Source organism: Necator americanus, chromosome X (genome assembly GCF_031761385.1).
Source record: "Necator americanus strain Aroian chromosome X, whole genome shotgun sequence".
Classification (NCBI taxonomy): domain Eukaryota; kingdom Metazoa; phylum Nematoda; class Chromadorea; order Rhabditida; family Ancylostomatidae; genus Necator; species Necator americanus.
In genome coordinates this window covers 3302374-3315536 of record NC_087376.1, presented here as the reverse complement: position 1 = coordinate 3315536, position 13163 = coordinate 3302374, and the positions used below count along the sequence as shown (strand labels likewise).

The 13163-nt window shown below is 39.2% G+C and overlaps 1 protein-coding gene across 1 annotated transcript; it reads right to left on the bottom strand.

The window, feature by feature from the left end:
• Positions 1-741: 741 nt before the first annotated feature.
• Positions 742-6361, bottom strand: RB195_021366 (uncharacterized protein; the record flags this gene model as incomplete). The annotated part of the gene is made up of 17 exons (XM_064208071.1): positions 742-873; positions 962-1180; positions 1286-1413; positions 1467-1614; positions 1691-1867; positions 1923-2150; positions 2212-2382; positions 2597-2779; positions 2837-3058; positions 3125-3356; positions 3417-3606; positions 3689-3903; positions 4045-4123; positions 4604-4790; positions 4863-5121; positions 5193-5302; positions 6263-6361. The coding sequence occupies 17 exons, from the start codon at positions 6359-6361 to the stop codon at positions 742-744; spliced, it is 2979 nt and encodes a 992-aa protein (XP_064063952.1).
• Positions 6362-13163: the final 6802 nt, after the last annotated feature.

Below are 13163 nucleotides of genomic sequence, written 5' to 3'. Positions count from 1 at the left end.
CAACTACTACCGAAATTATGAACGTATCGTGGCGATGTTGCAATGTTGATTGAATGAGGATTGATTTTTTTTTTTGTGGATTGACAAAATAATGATTAAATACGCCACGATTAGTTCAACTAACCAAACATAATACGAAGATCCATGAAAATATGTGATAGTGTGGATGAGCCAGTTAGCAGCCCGCGAATCCCTGATTAATCGAGGAACGTGTAACTCGATGAGGAAAAACGAAAACAAATAAAATAAAGAATGAAAGGGGAAAAAAGACAACTTAGCGCATATAATTATGTTGATTACTTACTTACTAACTTACTTACTTATATATGGCAAAATTGCGCAAAGCCCGTGTCGGGTGGTAGCGAATCTAGCGACCGAACAGACAACAGACAACAACTGGGGGGGGGGGGGGGGTACAGGTAGGTAAGGGGGGGCAAAGGGGAAGGGGAAACGGATGAGAGGTGACACTACAACGATATACGAATACGAGGGGAATGAGGTTGATGATTATCTCAAACGTTCACTATATACAACGTATAGAACCGATGCGGTTCAGTCGAGTAATTGTGAGTAGATACTAATTACTCTAGCGACATTTAAATTTAAAAAAAACAGTAAAATTACTGAGTGGAGAACGTTTGAACCAGCGTGACGGAGCAAGAACGCGTGATTTTTGTGGCGCCCCACATTGATGAACGGTCAGATGATGATGTCAGACGATTGACATCTGAATATCCTAATCTATTCATGTGACGCTTGTAGTAGATGAAGATTGAAGTTCAACGAATCCGGTGCAATATGTCCACATCGATTACATTTGAACACATGTTCGTATCCATGATAGCCCATATGAATGTGATAGAGAGCTTGATCCTAGAAAAAAATAATATTTTTCATATTGGAATGAATTAATATAGTAGATGCCTCATCCCATTTCCTTCCTAATTCACCCATTTCTCACCTGGAAAGCCATGCGACAATGTTGGCACTGGAATCGCCATGATGCCTCATCCCTCTTAGCAGTGAGCGCATTCAATTGAGCCAAATAGGCTTGTTGGAAGATGTTCAGAGTTCCATCCGAAGTCAGAGAAGCAAACGGTTGAGCGATTGCCCTCACTACGGAGGTGGAACAGGAAGATGTTGGTGGATCCAGTGCTGGTGAGCAGCACTCAACATGTTGCTGGAAAAAAGAAGAGGTTTTTTTCTTTCAGGATTCAGAACGACTTCAAAACATTGAATGCATTATTCAGGTAAATGTTACTATATATGTTTCTAGAGAACCAACCTCTTCACCGTCCTTATCCTCGCTATCCTCACTTCCTGTAGGACTTTTTCCTTGAAGACGTTGGCTAATTTGATCGAGTTTGAAGGCCTTCACCTTTCTACCAGGATGATCAGTTTCATCTCCAAATCCTGAAAACACTCAATAGCTAATAATTACGAGTTTACCGCAGGTTACTACTTACCTTTAGAACTACAATGTGGACTACCGGTACTACCAGTACTTCCCTCCATTTCATCGTCACCAACATGTCCACTATCACGTTCCTCATGAGGTTCAGCGCTCACTGGTTTCTCAGCTATTCCCTCAAGCGGTGGTGCAAAAGAGCTCATCTGAACAGAGTACATATTCTGATTGAGCGCATCAATTACTACTTTAAGGACTAAGGAAAATGAGAAATTTCATTACCTGAGGCAATGTCTGGTATAGACTAACAATTGGACTTTGCGTTGGTTGACTAAGGAAATGGTTCACATTATGTCGCATAAGCTCTTCCTGAGAGCTCGTATGGAAATCACAAACAGCGCACTTAAGAGGTTGAGGCAGTGTTGGCAGTCCATTGATTAGCGAACTCATTTGTTCCATCTAAAACAATTTTTTCAGGATAACTCGTTAAATTCGGCGAAAACCTAACCGCTACCTGATGTTGTCTGAGTAGCATCTGACTGGCGTAGTTCAGGCTTTGGCTAGTCACAATAGGTGCTAATCCAAGAGTTTGTGCTAAGGTTGTAGCCGGAGACGGTGCGTCGAGTTTAAGCCCAAAGTTCGGATACGGAGTTAACGGCTCCGGTTTCACTTGAGTTGGTGACGTATCACCAATATCCATACCGTCCGGAACTCGGCGATGATCGTATTTTTTGAGATGAAGCTACAATTTGGAATTTATAAGGATCGTATCGTAACAACCATACTGATTACTACTAATTTACCTTGAGGCTATGACAGTATTTTGTTGCATAAGTACAATCCATACATCTGAATTGATAGACGTTTGTGTGACTCTTCATATGTGAGTTTAGCATCGACTTATTCACACATGTGTAGCTGCACTTTTTGCATTGAAATGGCTTACTGCCTATATGATTCCGGATGTGATATTCCTGAAAGAGTAACTGCTATTAGGTAATGTATTACTAAGTGGACGATTATGAAGAAAAAAATTACATTCGAAACATAAACTTTAGATTTATATTTATAACTATTTAAAACTTTATATTTATATTTACTGTAGATTTATTTTTAGACCATATACTCCATTATTCAAAAAAGTGATTTTTTTACAGGATTAAATAGGATTTTTAAAAAAACACCTACCAAATGGTGTTTATACTCGGTTACGAAGTTGCATGTTGGACAATTCATCTGCTTATCAACCGGTATATGAGTTCGAGCATGGGCCCATTGATCATCCTTGGAGAATGAAATGTGTGGACATTGTTTACATTTATACTGTTTCATCTTCCCATTACTATTACGACGTGGTTCAGAATTGTTCAACTAAAAAAAAAATTAAATTATCAGAGATTTAAAATGTAATTTAACTGAGATTTTTACCTTTTCAGGTGATCTATCCATACTTTCAGCTACATCTTGTGACATAACACCTAACGCATTCGCGAGTGTTGTACCAGAATCAGGAAGCAGCGAAGAATTTTCAGCGAACGCTCGGATTTGATCTAACGCCGATGGTAATCCGGTCGATGCGATTGTGCTCAGGAAACCAGTTGTACTAACCAAACTATCCATGGATAATGCGCTCATTAAAGTGTTCTTCTGCTGAAAAAATCAGGCATTTGAGTTCATCGTGGAAACTCGAACTCCAGATTCGAGTCAACGACTAACCTCTTGTTTGGCGGCAACAGCTGCTGCAGCCATATTTGCGACATCCACAAGTGATGCCATTGTTGTGGATAAACTGGATGTATCAGCTAGTGATGAACATTGTGAAGTTGTCGTTACAACCGATATGGCTCCATTAGCACTTGCGGTTGGTGCGGGGGTGGATGGTTTGATTTCGAGGCCAACCGCAAGTTGTTCCTCCACTGTATGTGATTCACGCATGTGTTTCTTTAGTCTAAAACAAATCTACTTTTTAATTACCTAATTCGAGCAATAAATATTTAAATTTCACTACCTTCCCTCGGTGCGACTCGTATAATCGCACATACTACATTGATGATCACCGTGTGTATTCATATGACTATTGTAGTGAAATTTTGAGTTACATGAAAATCCACAAATTGGACAAACAAGCGCAGCACTTTGTCCGGTGATTGGAGTGCAAAACGCTGCAGGCCCAAGTCCAGGAGGACGACAGAAAGACGCTGAAAATGTACACGTCAAAAACAGAGTGTGTGCGAAAGAGGTCTGAAAACGGTTAGTGACGAGACGAAAAGTGCGACTCACGATTGCTATCCGACGTCGACACGACAACGGTTGCATGCTGTTCGTTTGAAGCCGAAAATCCAGCGTTAAGCGTTGGTGTGGATGAATGTGTGGTTGTGGTTGGAATATTCGGATCACCAGCTTTACCACTTTCTGTTGGTGATGGAAGACATTGAATCCGTGACTGATCACTAGTTGAGGTGAACGATTGTTGTGAAAAGTTCAACAAGAGATGTCTGGAAAAAGAAAAAAAAAATAGAATATCTCATATCATATTTCAGGAATTTGACTGGAGTTATTTTCTTCGTAGGTTCTTTTCCCAGAATTCTAGTACAAGTACAAGAAAACACAATACGTAAGAGTGCAGAAGAACTTACGAAGCTTCATCTTCTTTGTGTGTTGTCGTTGTGCTGACTTGGTTATCATCGTTATCTTCCGGATGTCCTTCATCAGTTTCTAAAACCGAAATAAAATTTCGAAAAAATGTTTTTTGGATAATCCTGCAAAAATTCAACTACGTCATCTATTTTTTTTTTTCGTTTTTACTAGCTAATTTGAACTATGGGATAGAAACGGCGACACATGCAATCACAAGTGCAAACGTTCCACGTCATGATTTAATAGACTTGTTTTGGCTTCAATAATTTCACCCACTCATCGACATTAAATAAATCTTCTATAACGCATACATCTATGAAAAAATGTAGGTGATTTTATGATTATATTTTATTTAATTTTATTCTAACGATTTTATGCTCTGTGAGTGAGTAAGAAAAACGTTCAAAACGAAAACATTCTTGCCTACACTTTGAAAAATTTTTTAACTCGCAATTTAAAAATTCCTATTGCAGTTATGGATAATACGTGGATACCACGTGAATCGTATACTAATTTTTCCTAATCGTCTTTTTTTTTGTTCTATACTAACATACGTACCATAATCTGTACTTGTTTGCATACGAAGTTTAGATGTGGTTTTGCTATCATCAACTTCAACTTCTTCTGAATGCTGATCATCTCCGCCTTCAACATCAAGTCGACGTTCATCGTCATCACCGCTAAGAGACGGGGACGCTGAAGCATCGTACGATGCTGAATGGTGTTCTTCAGACTTCCGTTCTTCCTGAAAAATATTCATAAACAATCCTTGACATATAAATTAGTTAACTAAGGTGCACTGAAGATGTAGTCTCACCTCTTTCAGATTGTGAAAGTCATGTTGATCCATAGGTTCGCACGTCTCCTCCTCTTTAACTACGTCAGAGGTGCGTGGTGCCGGTAGAGCCGCCTGTCCTCCAGGCAAAATCGGTGAACCGAAATGAGGCGAGAGCAGCTGAGGACGAGGCCGAGCTAACTCGGGTGGTGGAGCTTCCAATGAGCTCCATCTTTTCCACTCATTTATCTTATTATTATTTGCTGACCATTCTCCGCTGGTTGGTTGTTGCCAAGTGGATCTAAAATGATCGGAAATAATCGACGAAAAGAACAGGGAAGCGACTACAAGCCGATGATCCCCGAATCGTACCGAAATAGAGGTTGAGGTTGTGAAGGAGTGAAACCGGCGAAAGGAATTCGCCATCCGCCTTGTTGCATGGCGTGAAACGCGGTCGGCACGCCTTCTTGCGGTCGAGCAACCTACAAACGCAGACGATCACTTCTGTTGGACCGGCGCTCCAAAGGAACAAGAGCTAGAGATGATGTGAGACGATAAGCAATGTCATCAGAAGGAATGTCTAGAAGGATGAGTCAGTATCAATGGTGTCGAACGTTGTTGGTTTTTGCGATCTGCAGATGGTCAGAAAATAATGAAGAGGGGGGGGGGGGAGGGCGAGAAAAAAATGTGTGTCGAGCGCGCGTTTTCGCCCGTTCGCAGAACGCAATAACCAAAAGTACACTCTCTGTTTTATGCTATTCAGCCAGCAAAAAAGTGCAATCCGTGATAAAAACTGGAGGCATACACACACGGCCTGTTTTCATCGTCAAGTCCCCAAAAAATGCACTAAGAGTACAATCGTGGAGCGGAAGCGTGTGTCTGTGCATATGTGTGTGTGGTGTGTGGATTCGATAGACGTAGGTATAGTAGATAGGACGATGGTGTAGATGAAGACTCTAAATACAACTATCCTAACGTCACAGGATTCCTGGAATAAAACCTCATGGAAAAAAGAAAGAAAAAAAAACTGTCGCGGGCGGAAAGTTGTGTAGATAGTATACGGTAGAAGTAATAAACTGCTAGAATTTAATGGTTTAAACGAAAATTTGACTTATGATTACTATAAAAATACAAATATGTAAACTATGTAATGTGTATGTGCATGCATGAGGTTTATCTGAAAAAAGTGCATAGCCACGAGACCCTGAAAACGAAAACAACCACCTACAGTAGTTGAACATGTCCTACTCTAACATCCATACGATTCAAAATATTATTTGATTATGTAACCATTGAGCTAGGATACAGCAACATTTTCAAATTAAACTCAGCAATGCACATTATAAGCGGCAGACAATTTTTTTTTTCAAACTCGTAAAAAAAAAACTTTTATTATAGTTTTGTATGAGAACAATAATGGAGGTGTATATTTTTTTTCTCACCTGAATTGGAGTGTGTGTGGCCAGGTGAGCTAGTTGCTCCCTTAGAGGGTCCCGAGTCCAACTTGACGGTGGTTGCGTCGAGTCGTCACACTGTGCCATTCCACACTGCTTCCTACCGCATATACCTCACCTGAAATGAGTTCAGAGGGAAATTGGAGAACTTGTAGGTTAGGTTCGATTCACGTCAACAGAATATATAAAAGACAACAAAAATTTGGAGTTGAAAAGCCGATTTTTTCATCAGTGGGTCGAACTGGTGAGTTAGTTGAATAAAGAGGAGGGTGGAAAAAGTTCTTAAGGTTCAGTAACATGTACGTATGATACTGTAAAGTAGGAGAAGAGTTATTTCACAGCGTTAGTGCTAGTGTTATGATGAAAACGTCGTCTCTGACTATCATCCAATAATAACACATTTTCGGCAGACGAAAAAAGAGTGGAATGCACTCTGTTCGACTGCCATAGCCGCGCCAGTGCATGCAAGCCCCAGACGTCTCCACACGGACACCGCAACTCGGCTGTGATGATTCCGAACGCCCTCATCATCGTCATCATTTCGACCAAAAAAAAAATCCTACAAAAAAAAAAGATTCCCAATGAATACCGAACATCATAAAAAGTATTTTAATCGTGCTCATCATAGAACATATATATGTAAATATTCCCCCCTCCCCCCTCTCCGATTTTATGGGATTTCAACATCGAATTAGTGCAACGAATGACTCTTCCCCTCATTCTCGAGGCATTGGTCGTTTGTCGATAGTACATTAGTGGGGCGACATGGTGTTTTGTTTTCGGCATGTTTTTTTCCCCCTCTCTCTATTCCCTCCACCGGACTCAATATATTTTCATCATACGCGAACCCGATTCGCACTATTTGTGTCTGCAAAAGCGCGTAGACGTTGTTTGCATGAAATACTCACGTGCTCCAAAAATATTCATCAAATAAGCTATAAGTAAGTGCAGGAGTGAGGAAAAAAAATCAGAGATGATTTTGATTGTGGAGGTTATGAAATATTTGAGGAAACGATTGAGAAGATAATCGCTATATGCAAATCGATAGACGCCATAGAAGGGATACGAGAAGGAGAGAGGAGGTGGTGGTGGGGGATGATTGAGTCGATCGAAATGGTCAGCGGGGTTTTGAAAAATCGCCCCGACGACTAACCAGATGTTTCCTAACGTTGAAGGCTAGCAACGATCGTTGCGCTCAATGAGAGCGATGCATGACTAAGCGACGAGCTGAGGCTTTTTTCGACTGCGTATGCAAATTTGTGACGGCGATTCGCCCTCAACCTCCCCCCTCACCCCCAGCATCCGACACCTTCTCGGTAGCGAACGCCGAGTTTTTACGAAGGGAGGAGGGGAGAGGGATGGACGGGGGAGGGGGGGCTCGAAATCTCGCGAACATAGAATATCCTTCCAAAAAAAAATGGATAATTTTGTAATCCTTACATTTAATTACGCTTATGTAGATGATTCAAATCTGTATTATTTCACCATTAGGTGGTTTTTATTTCTGAACGAATTAAAACTATCTTAATTTTAAATTTTAAATTATAATTAAATAAATATAACTATGATATAGTTTTAAATAATAATAAATTTTTAAGGGAAAATCTCAAAAAAGGCGAATTTTTTTCACATCTTTTTTCCAGATCACTTTACATTTCACTTCGATTCTCTCTCATACAGCGAAATATCTAGGATAAAATAATTTGCACTCCCTCAACCTCCCCAGCATCCGACACCTTCGGTAGCGAACGCCGAGTTCATACGATGAATCGTATGCTCCTGAGCCTCCTCCGGAAAACCGAAAAGATGAGGCCTCTGTGAATTTGCAGGAATTCTTAGGAGTTCCATCACCTGTCTGGCAGCATGAACAGAAAAGATACTGACTACTACTAGTACAACAATTAGCTCAATGATTACAGTGTCATGTAAATCAATTCAAAGCAAATTTCTGGAAGATTTAAGAATTAGTTGAAAAAATTAAGCCTCAGTGAATCATATGCTGCTGAACCTCTTCCGAAAAAACAAATATGCTTTCAATATGACTAATATGTTGTGGTTTCCTGACTTTCAAGAGAAGGCTGAATAGGTTGAAACTATGGAAGAGTCATTTATTTGTTGCATCAGCTGACGCGTTCTTATCTGGATCAGATGACCTAGTATGGCGCAACTTCGTTCTGAAACAAGAAAAATTTATGATAAAAATATTTCGAGAAAAAATAGCCACATTATCGAATACGCTGAGATAAAAATGCTAAGCAAAACCTACGAAAAAAAACCAGTACTAATGAGTAGGGTCATGACATTCATAAATCATCTCGTGTCTCCAGGTCGCGAAAATTTTTACGACCGATACGGTACAAAGAACCAGGCAGGAATCGCATGTTAGAAACAATAGCATGCTAACATGTAGAACCAAAAGCACAAGGTGGATAATTTTTAATTTTTTTTTAAATTAAGCTAAGAGCAATTTCAGTATACATTGCCACTTTCAAACGAAATCTATGGAATTTTGCACTTTTAAATATTCACAACGAACTGAACAAGTAATAGAGTAATAAAGTAGAGTAAACAGAAAATAATTTTTTCCTTTACTTTTTATCTACTCACTATGAGGGGAGTATGAGGTAAGAGAGGGATATGGGCAGCGAATGAAATAATTGTGTAGTGAAAATGGGAAATGTTGATGTCAATACAGTAAGCTAATCCAAGTACATGTAACGTTGATGGAATAGATAGTGAAATTTTGTGCTTTAAAAAGAAAACAACTTGTAAATGAAGCACCTCATTACAGAAATAGTGGATCGATAATGTACTAATAATACAGGAGAATATCAAAGTACTATTGATAAAATATTACTTTGTAGAAATAAATTATAACAACAATGTTACTAGAACGCATGATTTGTCGGCGAAAGCTCTTTCTGGCATCAACACTTCCTTTTTTCATTAGGAAAAATGTGGAGCACCGAAGCACGATTGAAAAAAAGAGGACAAACTTTGCAAAATTGTATCCGCACACAATTCTACTAACCTTTAAAGCGTGCAATAAGTGAGTGTGGATAAAAATGAGGACAAAAAAGCTTCGCGGTGAGTCTAATATCTTTTCATGGAATTTAGCGATGTTTTCAATCCTATCGTAGCTGGTTTTTCGTTGGGTTTTCCTCGTCGAGTGGCTCGATAAAAATGTGTCTTTGTGCGCAGACGGCCGCTGTAGCGAACGTGGTGCCATTTGAATGCGGCAGTAAAACGAATCCTCCTCACGCGGGTCACTGTCGTTAAATTCTGCACTCAAAAGGAAGCAAATGGAGGCAAAAAAATGTGAGGAGCTGAAAAAAACTGCTCGTAGAGCATTACGGATTTTTTTTCCTTTGCTCGTTGATAAAATCTTACATTAGAAACATTAATCAAAACCGAATCCCACTGATCACATCCATATTCACACAATGTGCATCCGATGTTGGATTGAAGGCCGTACATAATACGGTCCCACCCGAAAGGTCAACGTAGGACACGCGCGCTAAAAATCCCCCTTTGTTGATTGAAACATAGTGCAACCAGTAAACAATCGACAGGAAACCAAACATCCACGAACGTAGACGACGATACGTTTAGCGTAGTGATCGAGAGAGTATACGCTTAGGAACGAGACGCCGACGACGATACGATCCGAGAAGACAGCGGAGCGGCTGGAGATTGTTTTTCACGTGTGACCACTATGCGCGCTGTCTGCACGCTCCGCCGTCCACACGCTATCCACGATGGTCAGCCTGATATCTCCCATGTTTAGGGCGGTCACTTAAGGTCAGCAAACAGAAAATACGATAAAATTATGAGAATAGAGGTTTATGGCTGAGAGTGGATGGCGAAGAACGCGAGTAAAGATTCGTTAATTTTCGTATACGTAATTTATGTACTAAAAATTGGATAGGTATCCAGAATCTGGTTGAACACGTATCAGATAACTGAGAAGAAGTGTTTTTTCTAAGTGGACGGCGACGAGTCATTGATAGTCTGATAGGATTTTTTTTTGGCAGATAAGAAAATTATGACGAGTCAACCCGCAGTTTTTGCTAGTGCATATAACTCGGGCACGGTGACGACATTCCAGAAATGTCTCGATTCGCGGAATTGCTGTAACGAGCATCCAACAACAAACTATGCTAGAAGGTCAGAGAACGTGAATGAAATTCCAAAGTTAGCAAATTTTCATTTTCATTGCAAATATTCGTAACGAGCAACGATCTTCACATATTCTCTGAACCACTAAGTATAGCCTTAGAGCTCGTGTCTTCAATCTGGCTCTAAGCTGATTTTCACTTTACTTTGATGAGAAAACACGTCAGACATGGATACATATTCATATTACTCCTACACTAGACGAGGATGAGAAGAAAAATCATAGCCGATCGTCCTTATAAGCACGAATGAACAAAGCTCAAGGTTGCTCAATAGGATTTACAATTAAAATCCATAAAGTTGGTTACAGAAATAGTTATTCAAGTGAAAATTCTGTCTCGATAGAATACATATGAGCTAAGAGTTATACTCTATCACTACAATTTATTAGAATTTTTTTTTCTCTTTTTCGCTGTTGAAGGTGTTTTGGTATAATCGAAAAGTGTCAAAGAATTCAACATAAACTAAATAGAATTCCAAGAAATACGCTTAAGTGCAGTGAATAACAGATGAATGACAGGTGAAGAGTTGAAAGTTGAAAAAGTGGAAAATGTAGAAGAGTGTACTTGTGAGGAAGAATTGCAACAATTACTGCTTTTAAAACAATATGGAAACATTCATAGATTTTGCAAGCGGTCGAAGCGTAGATGAACGTTCGAACGTTGTTTCGCTCGTCTACGAAGAGTGCGAATAGAGTTTCTGAGGGTGAGGGTGAGTGCGCGCGCCCTAATGAACGCGCCAGCCGCGCCAACGCCTATATGCAAATGAATGTTTTGCGGGTGGCACGGGCCGCGCAACAACACAACACCACAACGAACGCCGGGGGGACGCCCCGTTAACCGTTTGGTCCGTGAACACACACCAGCACCAATAACATCTGCATACGTTCCCCACCCGTACTATGATTGTACTCCTCCTTCTTCCACTCCTAACCCCTACGAATCGTTGTTCGATAGAGATCAAAAATTGGTAGGTCAAAAAAAACGAGTGAGATCACAAATGTGGACCACCCACAGCACAGCCATTGAAGAACTGAATGATAACTGCACAATGTTGCAGCTATGATCTACTAGAAGCTAGAAGTGGAACAGAGATTCATGGATAATGTGTAGGTCCATGCAGACGCATGCAACAAAGAAAATCAAGATCAAATCAATAAAATAATTTGTTCGCACACAGACCACCAACGAACAATTCGACAACATAATTCTTGATCTACCTAAGTCACAGGTTAGGTCGATAATTGGTACTGTAAACTCTACAAAGAAATTTGCAACGAAGAATGTAGTTAAATCATGAAGAGATAAAGGCCATTTATTAAGTAAACATTACTAATGTATTGCCTACTGAAGTAAAATACTAAGTAAATGAGAACTTTGAACAGAAATCTGCTGTAAAAGAGGAAAATAACATTTAGTTAAGTTAAATCAAGGAAGGAAAGAATTAGTGAGAATGAACTTCGAGTTATTTTAATGTAATTTCTATAATTTGCAGTATTAAACATGTAGAAAGTAATGGAATGGATAAAATTATCATTTGACTAAAAATTATTAACCGTTTTCATAAGTTCAACACAAGCACACACTCAGAACATTTTTAATTTTAATTTTGTATTTTGTGAAAATTTATTACACTAATTTCTTGTTTATCTTATAGATAATTTTGCATAAAATCCGCTTGAATTAAACTCTTTTCCTCAAAAAAAAAAATCCACGAAGTTGTTGTTTAACGAATAATATATGTATTTAGCATATATGAGGGACTTATGGCAAGTTCGGAACTGTGAATTTCAGCGCATAAACTTCCGAGCAGCGTGGAAACACAGCAAACAATGTTTCATTAGAGCCCGTTAACATTTCATCGATAATTGCTTTGAATTCATGTTGTATCAGTTGCCCCGAGCAAAAAAAAAAACACCTTTTCTAAGAGTTATGACATTTGAATGTTTAAACATTCTCTTTGTTAATTATATATTTTTCGAAAACAAAAAACTTTTTTCTTAGAAATTTCCCTTGGATGGTTAGTATGCATGATTAGAATTTGCGGAAATATTCTGTAATGTTACTGGAACCGTTGAAAAAAAAAACGTTCTATGAGAATCAAAGTTCTTGAATACTTGTAGACAATGCATATGTTGTTTAGAAAAGGGGGAAAAAACGTAGTGAGGTTTGAGTCTCAATAGTAACGAGGACATGTGTTGTGTATGTTAGCCGTCAAGGTTACATTTCCGAAACGACAAGAAAAAAAAAGAAGATGGCGCGCATTTTTGAATGTTTCGCATTTCACATGGCAATCGGAGTAACGAGCTGAACCAACGTTCCCCCCCCTCCCGTCCGACGAATACAACAAGGTCATGCCATTCGCCCATTCAGGTTGTGAATTAATTCGATGTGTGTTCTCGTCGGATTCCTCCTTTTCAGTTGGATTAACCTTCACAGATATGTGGAATTAGTAGAGAAACTGATCAATGGTCTTTCAAATCCTTCAAGTGAATCCCTACAAAAAGTACACTATGTGAAAGTCTGGGATTCAGCTTCCTAAAATTTAAATAAATAACCAGAAAATAAGTTATGAAGAAAAATGAGTGATGTGAGAATGTTTTAGATGTTCTTTACAATCGCAAGCGTAAGTAATTGTATTTTTAAATCTTCAAAGAGCTCAAATAATCAGAGATGAGTGCGATTTTTTATTTTCTACTCTCAAAAATAAACAG